Genomic DNA, 19,703 nt, shown 5'->3' on the forward strand with positions numbered 1-19,703 from the left:
TTCTACGCCGTCGTCCAATGGCAATCGAGGGTTTTAAAAAAAACAGCCTTCGCGTTTGTCGCTGGCTAATTCGCGAGACGTGGTGCCGGTAATATTTAATAGAAAAACAAGACTCATTATCTCTTCGTGTTCTGTTCGAGACAGAATATCGTACTGAACTGGACCTCGGATTATAACGGAGATCGCGCACGTGCGGATCGGAGAACGCTAGTCCAGCTGCTAGTTTGTCACAGGCAACAAGGGGAATTTAGCGGGCAACTCAGTTAGCGGCTAGTTATGTCTTTTCGCCGACAGAACGTGAGTACCGCATCTTAAAAAAATCACTTATTGTTTTTTACAAATCACTCAATCGAGAATATTAAAACTCATAATAGATTTTATGGTCCGAGTATTGTCGTTCTTCATTAAGCTTACACTTTCTTGTTTACCGTAACGTGCTAGTAAACCTGTTAGCCATCAACACTCGGCTAACGTTAGACTCTTAAATATGACGTTACGTAAATTTGCCCAGTGCTAAATTTGTGTCAGCGTGTAAGAATCGTTTTGCTTTCTGACAGCAACCTGGACCCGGTGGCCGCAAAACATCCAATGGGACTTCAGGGTCAATGGCTTCATCCGTCCCGGGGAGCAACTCGAACAGACCCACCCCGGGAAGGTAACGCACAAGCTGGGCTGCCCCGCTCAGAAAGTCCGCGGATTGGTATTGGCACACGAGGCCTACCGGTCAAAGTGGGCGTGTCTTTGGCGCATACCTAATCAATAGAGCATCACAGTCCCGCCCACAGCCGGTGCCGGAAGTAAAAAATTCAATACAATTTCTGCATTGACAGTTGGGGTCTAAGCCATAAAAACGTAACCATACATGGTAGACTTAAAACCAGCTACGGCTGTACTAAGCTCATATAAACGCCAAAGGTTCATGGGGCACTAACCTTGTTTTGAGATAAATGCCTTTTATTCACGATGTCTTGGCTAATGGTGCGTTCAAGTCCTCCTGGGAAGTTCGTACGCACGAGGAGGGAAGTCGTGCTTACGACGGCATGTGCGTTCAAGTCACTTTGGTCGGAGCAAGATGGCGGAGTACTTTCTCTTAATTAAAAACACAAATAAAGCTATTTTCTTAAACTCTTGTTCTAGAAAATGAAGAACAAAGAAATGTGCATTACGTATACTTCGTTTTTTAATGTTTTAAATTAATTTAAGAAGCCGCTGCCAACTTTATTGTTACAAGTTGCATTGTTATATTATAATGCCATCATATTATGCGTCGTCGATTAACTTACTGCGCTGTAAATAGAAAAGCCTGACAATCACAGCTAAATACCTTAAGTATTTTATATTCCGCCATGTTAATCACTGACACGCCCCCAACTCGTACAGATCGGGACTTAAAGAAAATCCCGAGCTCCCCACTGGTATTTACGATATTATGGTGGCGTTCATGTGCATTCAACTCGTAAATACGATCTATACGAGATGACTTGAACGCACCATTTGTACTTCATTACCCACAATCCTGAACAATCCCACAGTGACGCATCTGATTGATGGAGCTAGTGTAACCGTCTGGTTAAACCCTGCGAAGGTCCTTGAAGACTGAAGATCATTAATAAAAAAATAAAATAAAAACCTGTGTTGCGTTTTTGCACGGTATGCCATGAAAGTTTTGCAGGGAGGTTGGTAACCTTAGTTAGCATTATCGTCCACTTTAGCTAGGCTACTGTAGACTTCATATGGTATGAGTGATATCAAGCATTTTATAATGCCACTGTCAAAACAATATTTAGCATAGGCATACCTTTTTGTGCATTTACTTAGCATTTGTGTAATGGCAACGACATGTGTTGATGACTGAGCGGTGATTGTAGTCAGGTACAAAGAAAGCACTGCACCATGTTGCTGACGTTATCGTTAACCACTTTCAAACACGCACACAATATAAAATACACGATGATGAATATAAAAATCAATACACAATACCTATATAAAACCCAATTTATTTACATGATTAATACTGAAAGAACTGCTATTACCTCACATTCACTATATAAAATATAATTCACTGGAGGAAAAAGTTTGCGCGGGCGGCCGTCATCAGATTTGGAAGTCGCTCAAAATTGTCTAATAAAATCACATACACATAAGATTAAGACAATGGTTGTACTGTGATTTCGGCTATACTTGCATGTAAAATAGAGTTAGAAGCAACAGAATATCTTTTATTAACTGAAAGTGCTGCTCCTCTGGAAAAAAAGTCGCTATGAGGGTCTGGAAAGTCGCTAAATCTAGCGACAAAGTCGCTAAGTTGGCAACACTGCTTGTGGCTTCATTCGAATTCAGTGAGCGCGGTGGTTTATGGGATGAGTAGTTCCTGCGCTCGAAAGGAAAATATGTACACAGTCTTGTACCTTTTTGACTTTTTTTTTTTTTACTTTTTTTGGATTTTCTTTTAGTTTTTTCACTCGAAATGATATGTTATATGCTTATGAGTTCAGCCGTAGCTGGTTATCTTCATACATGCTCTAAAACTCGTCAGAGACGGATTTTTCCGAAAGTCAATGGGAGAAATGAATGGGAAATTTACTTCCGGTACCAAAGCTCTCTCTGGCTGTGGGTGGGACTGTGATGCTCAATTGTTTCGAGCCTTGTTAAACTAGCAGGAGCACCAGCCAATCGCTGCGAAGAATGTTTGAGTGGCAGTTTTTTTGTGCCAATGATGGAGTACATTGTCGTAGTCTGTACACATCCGCACAGAAATAATGTCGTCAACCAATAGAATTTAGATTTTAAGTGATTGTCATCTTTTCCAGCGTATGACTACTCACAGAGGCGGGTCGTCAGCAGTGTTTTGTTGTTGTTTTCCGATCCCCATATGATTCTGTATTGTGCTCGACTTTTAACTTGAGCTGTTTTAGACAGACGCCTTCAGAGAAGAGCCGGGATGCATGGGACAAAAAAGTACAAACATTCGTTTTTCCTATTTGATTTGATTGATCGTAGCGAGGGCGCGAAATGTGTATGTTAGCACGTGTTAATGTCAAACTGTTGGTCTTGTTTTTGATACGGCTTTTGCTTGTGTTGTAAGCCAGCTCCGATAACCCGCTTTGCGGTCTGACGCAATTAAAACACGCGCTTGGTTGAGTTTGTTTACACACTGACATTGCGCATCGAGGCAAAAAAAATATTGTGCAATCTGATTCAGTCCGATCGTTATGTGGGACTCGTGTATGATTGTCCTTTTGTTTTGGCACGCGCTTCTCGATGTTGTAATTGTTGTCCACACACGTGACAGTAGAGACATGCCTGTAACACCGGGGCCGTGTTTCTCATTCTAGTTATCTGCACGCATACACTGCTCATCTGTCCAAGTATTTGATATAGCTCATGAACACAAGACATTCTTAATATACAGAAATCTGTTATTGGTATGATTGGTCGTCTTTTGCGTTCTTCTTGATTTGCATGATGCAACACACACACACGTGTTTATGTAAATGAATTGTTTTCTAATGATTTTCTTTTCCTTTTTTCCATGAAGAAACCGAAACTCTGTGAAGCCTCCCTCACAGTCACCACCTGTACGTAAAAGCTTGTACTTCTTAGACTCTTGGTTTTGCATTCTAGGATTATTAGATGTCTTGGTTTCCTCTTAAGTATTTTACTGCATTTTCGGACCACCAAATGCTCAAAGATATTTGTATGTCCTTTTTATTTTATTTTTTTAAAGGTGTTTGAGGGTGTGTACAACAACTCACGGATGCTCCATTTTCTTACAGCCGTGGTGGTGAGTTTTGGCATGAAATAATTTGTGCACCTTTCTGTTTATTTGGTGGCTGTTGAAAACACCCTTCTTTGATAACTTCAGTTGAATGGTTCACAGACGTTTTGACTCCAGGGCCCACAAAATTATTCCAAGGGCCCATGAATTGAATTGAAAAGCACCCCAGCCCTACCAAAAATAACCTACTTCCTGATAAAGTGTTTCACAGCTTGGCATTTTATTAATTTATATTACTTTTACAGGTCTAGAAATCGTGTTTTTAAAATTAGGCTACCTAATATGTCCTAGCTTGTCTATACAGTGTTAACCCTGTTACGACACAGGGAAAAAAGGGGGAAGGTGAATTAAAACAAGTAAAATCTTGATTTTTAGTTGTTTTGGTTTTAATGTAATTCACACCATCTTCTCTAATTTGTTTTTAGCATTAAGCAATAAAATATGACACGCATGCAATCTTTTCCACAGGGCTCCAGATGCGATGTTATGGTGAAGAACGGCAGTATATATGAGGGAATCTTCAGGACTTTAAGCTCACGTGTAAGCCAGTCATACCAAATCTACTGACAAGACATCTGCATTTAATTTGCTTCCTGAATCGTATGTTTAAACTTGCTTGGGGGATAAAGCAAAAAAAAAAAAAATCCTAAACCTGAACTTTTTTCCGGGGGCGGGGCAGCACATGCAAAGCATGCAATGACTGTGACAACTTTAACATTTGCAGGGATGCTATGGCAAAGTGATTGCTTTCTTTATTCAAACTGATTTTCTTTTTCATGAATGAAAGACCTGAAGAATGAAAGCTGTATCAAACACTTGGAAAATTATGAGACATTAGGGGTGTGGCAGTACACTTAGTTTACCAGACGAGACAAAATACAGATACTTGGTTAACTACAACAAGACAATATTTTACTATTTTAACGAAATTTTCAATGACAAAATGTTTAATTACAAAAATTATAAAAATTCAATTATTAATTGTTAAATGATTATTTTGGTAATCTACTGATTATTTTGGCAATGGAGTAATCTGATATTTTTTTTAGTATTTTTAGTAACACAAACAGACCAAAGTGAAAACCAGGCTTTACTATGACTATTTATATATAAACTGAGGCAATTATTGGCTCAAATAAAATATCAAATCCAAGTAATGACATGATTGTATTGAAATACTGTTAAAATACATAATTTAATATGCCTTTAATACGAATATAACCAACTTAAATGGTTTACCGAAAAATGAAAATGATGTCATTAATGATTCACCCTCATGTCGTTCCAAACACTGTAAGACCTCCGTTCATCTTCAGAACTATCCCTTTAAACAGTGTTTAAATAATTATGTTTTAATATTTGGCCACATGCAGAAACGTTTATTTTGAAATTGCGATGTACAATAAATGGCATATTTGGACATAGGTTGATGTATTCTCCTGTGTTGGCAAAGGTTTATAAATGATTTGCATTACAAATCTAGGGAGATAATACACACTTTTTCCAGATGACCCTAAGCAATTAAAATTGACAGCAGAGTCTTTACTGGTAAATTACCGCTAAGTTACCATTAATAGATTGTGTGAACAGGACCTTTTCGTAAAGCCCTGTAAATGTTAGTTTGGTTGAGACCGAAAGCTGCTGCTCTCATACCATTGGTGGGCAAACTCATGGACTCGAAAGTGATATCAATCAATCAATTTTTTTTTTTTTTTTTTAAATGTAGGTTTTTTTTTTCCCACAGCCAAATGCTGCATGCTGGAAATCAGCACGGTGCTGGAAAACTTTAAGCCCTGCTTTGCTGATCTTAACTATTTGAATACCTGAAATCTAGAATAATGGGCGGTTCACACAGGACCCAGTTTAGGTTTTTTCAGATTTGATATTTTGATATTGACTTTTTTTTTTTTTATAAATTCTTTTTGCCTATCTGAGCAAAACCTCGTGAAGTTTAATGTATGACCAAGTCTCACTCAGTATCTGTGTTTTTAGTGTGAGCTTGCAGTGGATGCAGTGCACAAATTGAAAAATGAAGAAGGAGATGGCGGTGGTGGTGGAGGCACACCAGTCCATCCCAGGAGAGAAGAGATCACAGACACCATGATCTTTGGCCCTAATGACCTGGTCACTATGATCTGCAGAGATGTAGACCTCAACTACGCTACCAGAGGTGTGTATATGACTCTGTAGAAGTACTATACATGTGTAGTGTTGTTACATATGGGAATGTAAGGCTTTGTGTGCATGTTTTCAGACACTTTCACAGACTCTGCAATTGGTTCAAGACTAAATGGTGACCACAGAGAGAAGGTCCTCCAAAGGTGGGATGGTGGCGATAGCAATGGAGAAAATTTTGATCTGGATGCAGATGCAGTGAGTTTTACCAGCATGCTTGTATATCCAATCATATGCAAACACACATTAGTGTTTTTTTGTTTTTTTTAGGTTGCACATGCTTGAAGCTTTTTACATGCCATTTTCTGTCTTTCAGTCTAATGGCTGGGATGCCAGTGAGATGTTCCGCTTCAATGAGGAGACCTATGGTGTAAAGTCCACCTATGACTCCAGTCTCTCCATGTACACGTACGTTGATGTTCTGTCAGGTTTAGAGTTTTTTTTTTTCTTTTCTTTCTCTCTACTCGGAGACTGACCTTTCGAATGTTTGAATTGGAAAAGCCTTCTGTCCTTCAAACAGGGCTTCCATGGTTCCTTAAATTCAGTCGAACTGATTTAAAGATATTAAGACTAAGTAAATTGTCTAAAGTATCCAATGTAGCCTTATCTTAAGAGGTCTTAAATTCAAGCTTGGAAAAACACAAATCATGATATGGCTTAATGCATATATGTACTTTTAAAAACGCTTTGTGTATTTCAATATTCATTTTATTATATTAAGTTTACAGAGATTTCCCCTTAGCGGTGAATAAACTGACGTTTCAAAACGGTTATGGGGTAACAAAGCCTTGTTTACTAAAGTCACAGTATGCGCCTGTGAAATATGCACAGGTCTTAAATAAGATTAAAAAAACCTTCTCAGACTGTGCTCAAAGAAATCAAGTAAACATCACGTTCTGCTGCCTATCTCTTTTAGGGTTCCTCTGGAGCGGGGCAGCTCTGAGGGCTTCAGACAGCGAGAAGCTCGGGCCGCCCGGTTGGCCAGTGAGATTGAGGGCAATCAGCAGTATCGCTACCGGGTGGCTCTGGAGAATGATGAGGGACGAACCGAGGAAGAAAAATACAGTGCTGTGCTTCGGGACCGAGACCGTGATGGAGGAGAAAGAGAAAGAGGAAGAGATAGTCCTGGGTTCTCCAGTGCTGGGAGCAGGTTCGAAACAATATCTTTCTCTTTCTTTTTGCCACCATCTCATCTAGTCTTTCTCCTTGGTATACTGATGATCATTGCTGTCTGTGTCTTTGTTTTAGGGAGGGCAAGTACATTCCTCTTCCACAGAGGGCAAGGGAGAGAGAAATGGGAGTTTCTGGAAGGGGTGAAAGAGGAGCTGTATCTACCCTGCCTAATCGAGCAAATAGACCTGGCCCCTCAAGCTCCTCACCTAGACCCCTCCCTTCTGGTGGAGGTCAGACCCTTCCTCCCCCTGATAGGAGCAGCCCTCTGTCAGTCAGAGGAGGATACTCTGCACACCAATCACAGAGCAGTCCTCCCACACAGCCCCGCCCCTCAGAACCGGGTCACTCCAGCCCTCCTTCCTCACACACACTCTCACATTCACTCTCACACCCACAGTCTCTCTCAGACTCAGCCCGGCCTGTCAATGGTGGTAAGTTGTGTGTGTGTGTGTGTGTGTGTGTGTGTGTGTGTGTGCACGAGAGACCTGTCACTTTTGTAGTTTGTGATGGTTGCTGCCCTGTGTTTTAATGAACATTGCATCATTGTCTTATAGTGTCATCCAGAATGTCACCCAAGTCTCAAAGGCCTGGACAGACCAACAGAAACCTGCGTACCTCAACCACTCACTCCTCCCCTACAGGTTAAAATACACACATGCACGAAATGGACATATTGTACATAGACACGTGCACACCAGGCTTTGTGGTCAATTTGAGGCTTGGTTAACAGAGGATCATCTTCAACCTTTAATCTTGTCCATTCTTGTACACTTTCTATTTTACAGTGGGATAGTCATGAACTGCATGTATCAACTGCAACAATGCAAACTTTTCATTGAATTACTTGCTATATGCAAATTAGTAAGATCTTCAAGTGTGTGTTCATAGTCCAGCTGTGATTTTATTCCCTTTTAATCCAGTTATGCTAATTTCAGTAGTTGTATAATATTAATATTGTAATAAGATTATTTGTAAGACAATCCATTTGTCACAGATCTTTTTCTTTTCTTTTTTTACTGTACTTTTAAAAAGTTTGATCTGTAAGGTTGCATTTGATCACACAACATACAGTATAAACCATAATATTGTAAAATTTGTAGTTTAAAAAGTTTTCAGTCCAGTCTAGAGGATAATTCAGAACTCATTCCAATATGATGATTTGGTGATCAAGAAACTGGTGTTGTTTTTGATTTATTATTGATGTTAAAAAAAGTTGTGCTGCTTAATATTTTTGTGGAAAGTTTTACTTTTTTCAGGCTTCCTTGAATATAAAGTTGAAGAGCGTAGTTATTTGAAATGGAAGTCTTTTTGTAACATTATAGTTGTCTGTCACCACTTGATCAGTTAAATGCATCCTTCATGAATTAAAATGATGCAGTGCATTTCCAACCTCTATCCCCTTTTTTTTCTTTAACATGATTTCCTTTCTCTATAGTCTCTCGTTCCCCTAAACCGGATGCTCCTTCCCAGGACACTCCTCCGTCTAATCCTATCTACTTGGATACCTCTTCGGTTACCAAATCCACTGGCCCCACCCCTCTGTTCCCTGTAGATGGTGAGATGTTGCTACAATTTTGAGTAGTTACACTGTTAATTGTGCATGCGTCCAACTATCTGACTCTCTTCCTTCAGTGAATGAAATCCTGTCTAAGGAAAGGACGGAGAGTCCAGCTAGTCCTCAGGAGAGCAAGAGCAGCAAAGGTAATCCTGAAGATCACTTTCATTAATTTCACTATGTACTTTTCATTTAGCTAAAAAATGTTCTGCTCTTTTTTTCATAGTCTCTTCAGTCCAGTCAAGAACAAACTATGAGGAGCTTCGCCAGTTTGGTAATCATTTTAAGGTAAGTGTTAAGCCCCTTTCACACTGCACGTTGGACCCGGAAAATTGCCAGAACATTGCCGGGTCGCCTTCTGTGTGAAAGCAAACACACAAACACCGGGATTCATTGCGTGATTTTATCCCGGGTCGAGGACCTAGTAACATTGCCGGGTTCAGTCCCAGAACGAGCTCTGTGTGAACAAAAGCCAGAACTAATGGCGTAAAGGCTGTGTCGTAGTGATGACGCATGTTATCGCGCAAGGGTTTTGAAGGCAGATCAATGTTCGCGACGAAACAAATATGTGCAAACTGTAACGAAGCAGAGATCAGTTCCTCACTTTCCGCGCTGAAGCTGAGATTGTTCGAAGTTAACGTGCCTAGTGTTTTCGACTCGTACATTACACGTCACGCACTGATGTCACGTGTCTTAACGGGTTGTGTGTGAACGCACGCACACATTCCGGGTAATCAATGGCAGTGTGAAAGTGAACACCCTAGTACCAGCATGCCAAGCACCTAGTAATGCAATGGGAACAACCCAGAACACCATACGGTACAACAGTTGGGTTATGTCAACTTATTTTTAAAGTAATTGTTTAATGGCAGAATTTTCGGGTGAAAATGGCATTGCCCATATAAAAATTCCACCAATCAGAGAACTGTGATTTTATATACATCTAGCAATAAACTCAAAATTAGGGACATCAAATCAATCACATCCAAAATAAAAATTTGTGTTTGCATAATGTCTACTGTGAATATTTTAGGGATATGCAGGTATCAAATTTTTATTTTGCGATTTAATTGCTAATGCTTTTATCATGGTATACTGTATTATCAAAATATTGAAGTTTAGTTGTATGATTTAAAAAAAATTGTTGTCATAGTACAGTATAACAGGTAGGGCTGGGTGATATGACAATATCATTATTATGTATCTATCACAATAGTTATTTATTTTCTTTTAAAAAATGTTTTTATGATATTAAAATCTCTGATACATTAGAATTTTCATAATCCTTGTCAGCAATGTCAATATCAAACTAATACAAGCCTAAAATGATAAATTGATAAACAGTCAATGATGAAATGAGGATAAGAATCTATAAGAAGCAATAGGAAAACTACAATAAATAAGAAATGCTACATTGTGTAAATTGGTCTTCACTGTGTTAAAAGGGGTTGTACTTTAAAACTTTTGCACATAGCACTGGTGCTACGTGGGTTGAAAATTTGGTAGCACAGGCCAAAAAGTTGTAGAAGTATAAAACGTCTTTTATCATGTCTGAAAACAAACACAAGTAATGGAGTTCATCTCTTAAACAGACACTGATGATCCAGAGCGCAAAAAATACAAACATCACAAAAATTGTTTTAAACAAAACAATCTTATGTACAAGCTAAACTTTTCTTTATTTGCTAAAAATACAGCGAATGAGAGAGCGAGATTAACTGAGCATGTGCAATTACTTGCGAGTAAAATTTGTGAGGGAAAAAACAAATAGGTTGTCATGTCCAAGCAAAGTAAAATCTGTCATGGCATCTTATTTTAACTTAGAGTCTTCTAACGTGGTGCTCAAAGTTAAAATGATTTCAACAGCGTTTCTGATTGTCTCTCTTTGAATGAATCAGCGTTTTTGAACGTGTAGTTGAATGAATGTGAGCGTTCTAGACAACCCGTCTAGAACGTTAGCAGGTGGAAATATTAATAGAAAGTCTCTCGTTCAGTCAGAATCGAGGATCAGAATGAACTGTTATGGCGCTTTTCCACTACACAGTACCAGCTCGCCTCGACTCGGCTCTGTTTGGTTTTCCACTGTGTAAAAGTTGTACCTGTACCGGCTTCCAGGTACTTTTTTTCGTACCACCTCCGGCGAGGTTCCAAGCGAGCTGAGGCGATACTATAATGTGACGTGAAAACACAGCAGACTGCTGATTGGTCAGAGAGAATCGTCACTATTCACTGCGTCATCATTACACGCGCCAGCAATAGTATCCAGATAGTTTTTTCAGCAGTGTTTCGTTTTGCTGCCCTAAGCCTCTCCTGAAACAACGTTTGTCTTCTTGCTGTGAGAAACAGCCACATCCCGAGGATCAAAAACAACATGCACTCGATTTCCTCCATTGTCCTGTGTGTGTGGGTAGCGGGTGTGTGTCGCGTAGAAGATTGCGTCACGGCAGTTTCCTGCAGCGTCGCTATGACAACCAGGTACTATTGTGGAGGTACTATCTGCAATGGAAAACGAAGCGAAAAGCGAGCCGAGGCGAGTCGTACTGGTAATGGAAAAGCGCCATTATACATGTAGGCTAACAATCTTTTTGTCAGGTTTATGTTCTGCTATGTAGATCACTATTTTGTCATTATCTTCGATTTAATTCCCTTCCTGTTTCAAAGTTTTTTTGTTTCGGTTTCTCTGGTTTCTGAATATGACCTCGTAATATCGTAACGTACACACACATTACGCTAACGCAAACTTTTATTTTGGATGCGATTTAATCATGATTGATCTATTTGACACCCCTACTCAATTTTATTTACTATGGATATCAACAACTTAAAATGAATGTTTTATTTTTGCCATTGTTGTTCGTTTAGTTGACATCCATAATGCTTCATACGAATGTAGTTTTTTCCCTCACTAAAGTCGTTAAGTGTGCATAATTTTCAAATACCTTTTGGTGGCCTATAGCATTTTAACCAAGACTTTATTTATATGATATATATTTAATATAGTTAAATACAGTATAAACTATAGTTTAAATTATCTTTTTCTCTCTTCTGATTTTAGCTTCTATCTAGCTCCACCCTTTCCAACCCCAAAACTTCAACCCCTGATTCTGCTCAAGCAAACCCTGCCCACAATACACAGACAGACCCCACCCCTCTAACAGAAGCTAAAACAGCCCCGCCCTCAACTCTGACCACAGAGCTTCCAGCGGAGGAGAGAAGTAGAGAGACAAATGCAGAGGGGGTGGCGACCATCACCCCTCCACCAGCCACACCCATCTCTGCACCCTGTGGCCCTGCCATGCAAAATCCAACTGCAGAAGAGCAAACATCAGGGACGCCCCAACCTGCAAGGACCCCAGGCATTGAGGAGGGTAAACCCGAGGCCTCTGAGAGACCAGAGGGCATGGCTGAGTGAGTGTGACCATTGATTAATAAATAAGTCTTAACTGACAGCTGCTAGTATGTAGCACATTTAAGTCGGTTAGTAATTAATGCAATTTATAATGTTTTCTGACGCAGTCAAGTGAAGAAATCTACACTCAACCCCAACGCCAAAGAGTTTAACCCCACCAAGGCTTCTCTCACCATGGTAAGAGCACTGTTTTTTTTTCACCCCTATCAAGTGTCTTCTGTATATCTGTTAAATGTGCCAAGCCAAGGTGTCATGGTTTGTTTGCAGGTGAAGCCCTCAGCCACTCCCACCCCACCTAGACCAACTCCGCCCAGCCCCACGGTGGTGCTGCAGCCCCCTCCAGGCCAGGGGCACATTTACAACGCTCAGTACCTGAGCTATGTCTCACCCATACAGATACAGGGCCACTCTGTACAGGTCTCTATCCCTGATGCTTATAACTTAAGACAAAATTCAAGAGTTTTTTAGAGGGGTTTGAAAATTGGATTTTTTTTTTTTTTTCATCCCCATTTCTTCCTTTCCTTTTATTAGGCACCTCAAATGTACCAATATCCCATGACAACTGTCAATCAAGGGAAGTACCAAAGGGCAAAAGGTAATGCTTAAATTGTTTTATTATTGCTTGTACTAATGATGTTATTGATACCTGCATAGACTTAACTTTTGACCTTTTTTGTTAATAAAATAATTATAATGATTATATACATTTTAAATACAAGGCTTATTTTAAATACTTTTGTTATTAATAATAGTTTAATTATTTAATAAAATCGTAACTTTGGTTATTGTGACCAACATAAAATGAGAACTTTTAAAATGAGTTTCAGTCCCTGTTTTGCAATCTTCTCATGGTAAGTGTCTCATGCTGCATCCCAGTGTGCCTACTTAAATGATGTACTCTTTAGGTGAGGAAAAAAGTAGACACTCGAGTGTGTAGTAGAAGAGTAGGCAAGTTTGGGACATACTATCACATCATGCAATTGCATCTTTAATAAACCGCATAGTTACACACATCCTGTCACTGTAAACTGGCCTGTCACTCATCTTGTCACCGTTAACATCCTCCACATTTCATTTAATTTCGTTTAACTTCCTATCATATTGTAGAGAAAAGTAGCATGTTTACTTGCAAGCCGTGGTTCTTTTATATTGAGAACTCTGCTTGCATTTTTAGCATAATGATGCATTTAAAAGTTAATGGCAATGTCAGCGCTGATAGCCTTGTGGGCAGTGCACCGATAGAGCGCTGTTTCGCTTTGGCCATCCCGATTTTGAATCCCAGCTCTCAGACCCCCCCCCCCCCCCCCCCTCCAATCTGTCTCCCACTTTGCTTCCTGTAAGTTCTGATCTGTCCTACTACCGTATTTTGCGGAATATAAGTTGCACATAAGTATAAGTCGCATCAGTCCAAAAATCCATCAAGACGAGGAAAAAAAAACATAAGTCGCACTTATTTAGAACCAAGAGAAAACCTTACCGTCTACAGCCGCGAGAGGGCGCTCTGTTTTCAGTTTTCCCTCTCGCGGCTGGAGACGGTAAGATTTTCTCTTGGTTCATTTCTCTTGGTTCATGTCAAATTAATTTTGATAAGTCGCACCTGACTATAAGTCGCAGGACCAGCCAAACTATGAAAAGTGTGACTTGTAGTCAGGAAAATACAGTATAGCAAAGGCAAAAAAAGCCATCATATCGCCACTGGTAGAAAAGCTCCTCTTGTTGCCTAGAAAAAATTACACTTAGTAAGGTAAAATAGCTGCTGCTGCAGACTGTATCAATGGCTGTGTCCATAACACGCGATTTGTGATTCATGTAAAATTCAGCATGGATCCATCATCTAAAGATGCCGGACTCAGTTTTACAATCATTGTGTATTGTGAAAAAAAGGAACATAGTTTCATAATATTCCCTTGTATATTTCATTACTTAAAGGGGAGTGCGCCATACTGTTATTTGTAATTACAGAACTACAAGAAGGCAATACAAACAGCATATCACATTAAAGAGCATTTCAGGTAGCCCAAAAGCTTAAAATATGAATGACCTAAAGACTAGGGGTGCTCTGATGGATCGGCTACAATCACGATCTGCCGATAATCACGTTGGGATATTTGATCTGCAGTCTCTATAAAGGCTGATCTCAAGCTGATGACGAGCCTGTCATCAGAGGTTTGGCACGAAACCAGCACCGTCTCTGCTACGTTTCTGTCCTTTGATTGTGCTAATATCCTTTCTGTCTGTGGAGGGTCTGAGAGCTCTCAGATTTGATCAGAAATATCTTAATTTGTGTACCGATGATGAACAAAGGTAATAAATAACAGAATTTTCATTTTTGGGTGATCTTATCACTTTAAAAATGAATTTAAATCAGTCCAATTATTCCTGTGGGAGTAACTTAAGCATCTTATGATGCTTACCATTGCGTCAATCAGATAATGTTACATATTAAAATAAAGGATGACATGCATGGTAGGGCATCAGTATAAATAGTCATTAATGTCAATATTTAAAACCATTTAAGTCCGTTTAACTAAATAATTTTAATTTTCTTCACAAACTGGCGTCTGACCTTTTATGCTACTAATTGGAGCCGGATGTGACTGCACATGGACTGATAGGCCTACAGCCATCAGAGTGTGTCATAGTATACAGGAGACCAACTGTGGACTTTTGTCATACACTTTTCAACATGCTATGCTTTGGCACACACTTATTTTAATTTCACATACTATTTAGGATGGATAGTAGGAACATTAGATGGCAGGGTCATACTCCTGTTCCTTTCTTTACCTGTCTCAGGTTCTGTGGTGACCCCTCGTCCAGACCACAGCTCTTCAGCGCCACCTATGATCCAGGCTGCAGCATCAGCTGCAGGACCTCCTCTGGTGGCGTCTCCTTACCCTCCCTCTTATCTGCAGTACAACCAGGTCATACAAGCAATGCCCCACTACCCTGGACCGGTAAAGCTTACACGTTTTCAGAAAGTTCTCAAATAAGCAAATTTTGTTTTAAATCTAAGTTAATCGTCTTCTCTCTGTCCTAGGTGTATTCTATGCTCCAGGGTGGACCAAGAATGATCGGATCGGGAGCGCACCCACAGGCTCTGGGTCCCCCAGGCCCCCAGTACCCTGGTCAAACTGAAGGACCACAAGCCCCTCAGCAGGGGATGTATGGTAAGGATTTTTTTTAAATCATAGACTGGATTTAGTTCATTGTGTATATAATTCTTGTACAGTGTTATCAGCCGTTTTCTCTCTCTGTTCAGCTCCACAGTCATTCTCTCATCACTCCGGTCCCATCCATCATCCTCAGCCCTCCAGCACCCCCACAGGCAGCCAGCCACCCCCTCAACACCCCGCCCCCAGTCCTGGACAGGTACATCCGCCAGAACTGTCTCTAAAAACTTCTATAAGAGATCCTCACAAGCTCTCGGTAATTAAACTAAATGGGTAATGTATTGACTTCTTTTTATAGTCTGGTCAGTCTGGTCCTCAGCCTCAGTCTTTGTATCACTCTGGGCCGCTGTCAGCCCCCACACCCCCTAACCTGCCCCCAGGACACAGCTCGCCACAGGCCTCCTACTCCCTTCAGGGCTACAGCATACAGGGACACCAGTCCCTGCCTCACCCCTACTCCTCTCTAGGACAGCTAACACAGGTGATGACTGAAACCATGCACACAACACCTCCACATCAGCAGTCACATTCAATCACAAATGTTACTGCCTGGGATACACAAAAAGAAACTGGGTTACTTTAAAAATTCATAGAATGATATTACGGTTTTAGATTGGTGTCCCAGAGAACCAAACAAAGGCATATCAGGTGGGTTAAACATCTGCAGGGTTTGTACAAGGTGCTTGAAGGACTTGAATTTGACTGTTTGAAATGAAGTCCTGGAAAACCTTTGACTTTTCACTTATCTTGTTATAAATACGGCTGTTTTCAAAGTCATTTTTAAAAGGCAATGTATATAGGAAATTAGTGTGTATTTTTGTTTTTGATTAAAACAATCTTTCAGGCAAAATTAACAATTCTGCACATTTGAAATAAATACCACTTCTCCTGGCTTTCGGGAGCACTTGCGATTTATTACTACTTGAGGTGAAAAGCAGTCTCGCATTATCCGTATAAAGTTGAGTTTGTTGTTAAACCTTTGCTAGTGTTTGCATACGACATGTGCTGGTATTCGGTAGCGGAATATATCACGGTAATGTATATGCACAATATTGTTATTGTGGGCACTTCAGAAGAAGAATATTTATTTGACAAGTTATTCAGATTTTTGAAATATGCACTCTGATGTAAACAAGCACAGATGAGAAGCACATTGGGAACATGTGAATGAAAGCACACTTTCACTCTCTGACAGCAGATGGTGCTGAACAGCAGAAATGCAGCCAGAATTCCCAGAAACGAAGCAGATGCACTACTTTCTAAAATGGCAAACCATAGATGCACATCTATGGTTTAAACAGCCATTCAGGTTTTTGTATTCACCGTGGTGTTCTTCACAGCACCGAATACTTAAATATTTAAAATTAATAGGCTATTTATTTTCAAACGTTCTTTACATTTAAATTAGGGCTGTGCAAATAATCACATGTGACGTTCATGTACATCTAGTCAGTAAAGCTGGTTCTGTGATTAGTAGTAAATCTCCATCACCTGCTTTCAGATGGAGCAGTATTTTCTACACAGAGCCATAGTTCACTGCCAAGCTATGCAATATCACGTTCATTATCACCTGTGATTTTATAATGTGATATTGCGTAGCTTGTTCATGAACCACGCATGATATAGCTTTCATTCTTCAGGTCAAACATATATTCATAAAAGGAAAGTAGTATCCGTTTAAATGTTAAAGTGGCCACAGTCATTACATGCTTTGCTTGTGCTGCACTTTATTTGTACCATTTTATTTGTTTATTATAATTTAAAAGATAACAATATTGTTTGATAAGTGAAATCTCTTTTTTTTTGTCCTGGAAACAAAAAAAGTGCTTAAAGTCCTTAAAGGGTTAGTTCACCCAGATAGCAAATTTATGTAATTAATAACTTACCCTCATGTCGTTCCAAACCAGTAAGACCTCCGTTTATCTTCTGAACACAGTTAAAGATATTTTAGATTTAGTCCGAGAGCTCTCAGTCCCTCCATTGAAGCTGTGTGTACGGTCTACTGTCCATGTCCAGAAAGGTAAGAAAAACATCATCAAAGTAGTCCATGTGACATCAGAGGGTCAGTTAGAATTTTTTGAAACATCGAAAATACATTTTGGTCCAAAAATAGCAAAAACTACAACTTTATTCAGCATTGTCTTCTCTTCCGTGTCTGTTGTGAGAGAGAGTTCAAAACAAAGCAGTTTGTCATATCCGGTTCGCGAACGAATCATTCAGTTCACCAAATCAAACTGAATCGTTTTAAACGGTTCGCATCTCTAATACGCATTAATCCACAAATGACTTAAGCTGTTAACTTTTTTAATGTGGCTGACACTCCCTCTGAGTTCAAACAAACCAATATCCCGGAGTAATGCATGCACTCAAACAGTACACTGACTGAACTGCTGTGAAGAGAGAACTGAAGATGAACACCGAGCTGAGCCAGATAATGAACAAAAGACTGACTCGTTCTCGAGTCAAGAACCGTTTCTGTCAGACGTGTCTGATTCGTGAATCGAGGAGCTGATGATACTGCGCATGTGTGATTCAGCGTGAAGCAGACTGACACACAGAGCGTCTGAACCGAACTGATTCTTTTGGTGATTGATTCTGAACTGATTCTGTGCTAATGTTATGAGCCCAGGTAAACCGAAGGCTTGAATCAAGGGCATTCATCGCAAAAGACGCCAGAACTACTGGTGATCTGAAAACCGATGTAACCGGTGATCGAGTCAGTCTTTTGTTCGTTATCTGGCTCGGCTCAGTGTTCATCTTCAATTCTCTCTTCACAGCAGTTCAGTCAGTGTACTGTTTGAGTACATGAATTACTCCGGGATATTGGTTTGTTTGAACTCAGAGGGAGTGTCAGCCACATTAAAAAAGTTAACAGTCATTTGTGGATTAATGTTTATTAGAGATGCGAACCGTTTAAAACGATTCAGTTCGATTTGGTGAACTGAATGATTCGTTCGCGAACCGGATATCCAGACTGCTTTGTTTTGAACTCTCTCTCACAACAGACACGGAAGAGAAGACAATGCTGAATAAAGTCGCCGTTTTTGCTATTTTTGGACCAAAATGTATTTTCGATGCTTCAAAAAATTCTAACCGACCCTCTGATGTCACATGGACTACTTTGATGATGTTTTTCTTACCTTTCTGGACATGGACAGTATACCGTACACACAGCTTCAATGGAGGGACTGAGAGCTCTCGGACTAAATCTAAAATATCTTAAACTGTGTTCAGAAGATAAATGGAGGTCTCACGGGTTTGAAACAACATGAGGGTAAGTTATTAATGACATCATTTTGCTATCTGGGTGAACTAACCCTTTAAGTCCTGAAATTTAATTTGGGAGTATCTGTGTGAACCCTGCATCTGAATCCTTAACAAGTGTTGTCAACCATTTTAGAAGAACATTTTTTTTAATACACTTCCCTGTTTTGTTTTTTTTATATTTACTTTGTGTGTGTATTTATACATCTTTTGACTTTTTTTTTTTTCGTGTCGTTTCAGACCCATGTTCAAGGTGCGCTCTCGGGTCCTCACCACTCAACAGGTCATGGCCCTCCACCTGTGATGTTGCTTCATGCCCCACCACATCACCCCAACCCTCAGCAGGGTTCTGGCCCCCAGCATGGGCCTCCTCCACCCCAGCAGGGACACCACCAACACTACACCTACATTGGTCCTCAGAGTGAGTTTCTTGCTAACAAAAAAAAAATAGTTTCTTTGATGCAGTCAAGTAATTTACAAGCTTACAGAATCCAATCCCCAGTTGAACATTAGATCTAACTGATATTTAAAATACAGCGATGTGCAAATGCATTTACCAAAATTTTATTTGTATTACTTTTCCTATTCGATTATTGACTTATTGACTTGTATTATAACAGATGATTGATCTGTGTTTCAGTGCCAGTGCAGGCTCATCCTTCCCAGCAGATTCAGTTCCACCCTACTGGAAACTGACAGCGTGACGTATCTCCTATTCATCTGTACATAAGATCCAACTGAACAGATTTTGTTTTTAGATACCTCTGGCAAGACCGAATGTGCTTGTTTTATTTTTTTTTCCGTTTTGTTTTAATTTGAGTGGACTTCAGACAGTGTCTAAAGCAGAAGGAGAGAAAGAGGGAACGAGGGAGCGTGTAAGACAAAACAAAAATGGAAAGAATGAGGGACATTTTTATAAAAATACAATGACCTCTCCCTTTGTCCTCAACCCCCTTATTAAATAAGCAAATAAATGGTAAAAAAAAAAAAATACAAAAAAAAAAAGTGTATAAAAAATAAAATTTTAAACTCTCCTCTCGTCTCATGTGCTTTGAATGTTATTCTCAGAGTTGATCTTTACCGCTGACGTTCGCTTAATTTCTCAGCCACAATTACAATTTCTATTCATACTGTACCCTTATACACCATATGAATTGTAAAACTTTTATTTTGCAG

At 39.8% G+C, this 19,703-nt stretch overlaps 1 protein-coding gene across 2 annotated transcripts; it reads left to right on the forward strand.

Moving 5' to 3' along the window:
* The first annotated feature begins 40 nt into the window (after positions 1–40).
* Positions 41–19,561, forward strand: LOC132143423 (ataxin-2-like protein). 2 transcript variants are annotated; one of them, XM_059553617.1, is made up of 24 exons: positions 41–297; positions 558–655; positions 3,539–3,578; positions 3,728–3,784; positions 4,247–4,318; positions 5,771–5,948; positions 6,033–6,151; positions 6,270–6,361; positions 6,870–7,103; positions 7,202–7,557; positions 7,681–7,767; positions 8,562–8,681; positions 8,759–8,827; positions 8,908–8,969; positions 11,737–12,089; positions 12,198–12,267; positions 12,358–12,507; positions 12,622–12,685; positions 14,887–15,047; positions 15,131–15,260; positions 15,353–15,462; positions 15,562–15,744; positions 18,768–18,948; positions 19,168–19,561. In XM_059553617.1, the coding sequence occupies exons 1-24, from the start codon at positions 277–279 to the stop codon at positions 19,221–19,223; spliced, it is 3,063 nt and encodes a 1,020-aa protein (XP_059409600.1). In that variant the 5' UTR covers positions 41–276; the 3' UTR covers positions 19,224–19,561. The 2 variants fall into 2 exon arrangements, with proteins under 2 accessions (XP_059409600.1, XP_059409608.1); XM_059553625.1 differs by lacking the exons at positions 41–297; positions 558–655 and adding an exon at positions 2,754–2,958.
* Positions 19,562–19,703: the final 142 nt, after the last annotated feature.

Source organism: Carassius carassius, chromosome 1 (assembly GCF_963082965.1).
Source record: "Carassius carassius chromosome 1, fCarCar2.1, whole genome shotgun sequence".
In the NCBI taxonomy this organism is placed as follows: domain Eukaryota; kingdom Metazoa; phylum Chordata; class Actinopteri; order Cypriniformes; family Cyprinidae; genus Carassius; species Carassius carassius.

Coding starts and splice junctions, on each gene's coding strand:
- LOC132143423 (XM_059553617.1), top strand. CDS start 277: ATGTCTTTTCGCCGACAGAAC. Junction 3,579..3,727: donor CTCCCTCACAGTCACCACCT/GTACGTAAAAGC, acceptor ATTTTTTTAAAG/GTGTTTGAGGGTGTGTACAA. Junction 15,261..15,352: donor CCCTCAGCAGGGGATGTATG/GTAAGGATTTTT, acceptor CTCTCTGTTCAG/CTCCACAGTCATTCTCTCAT.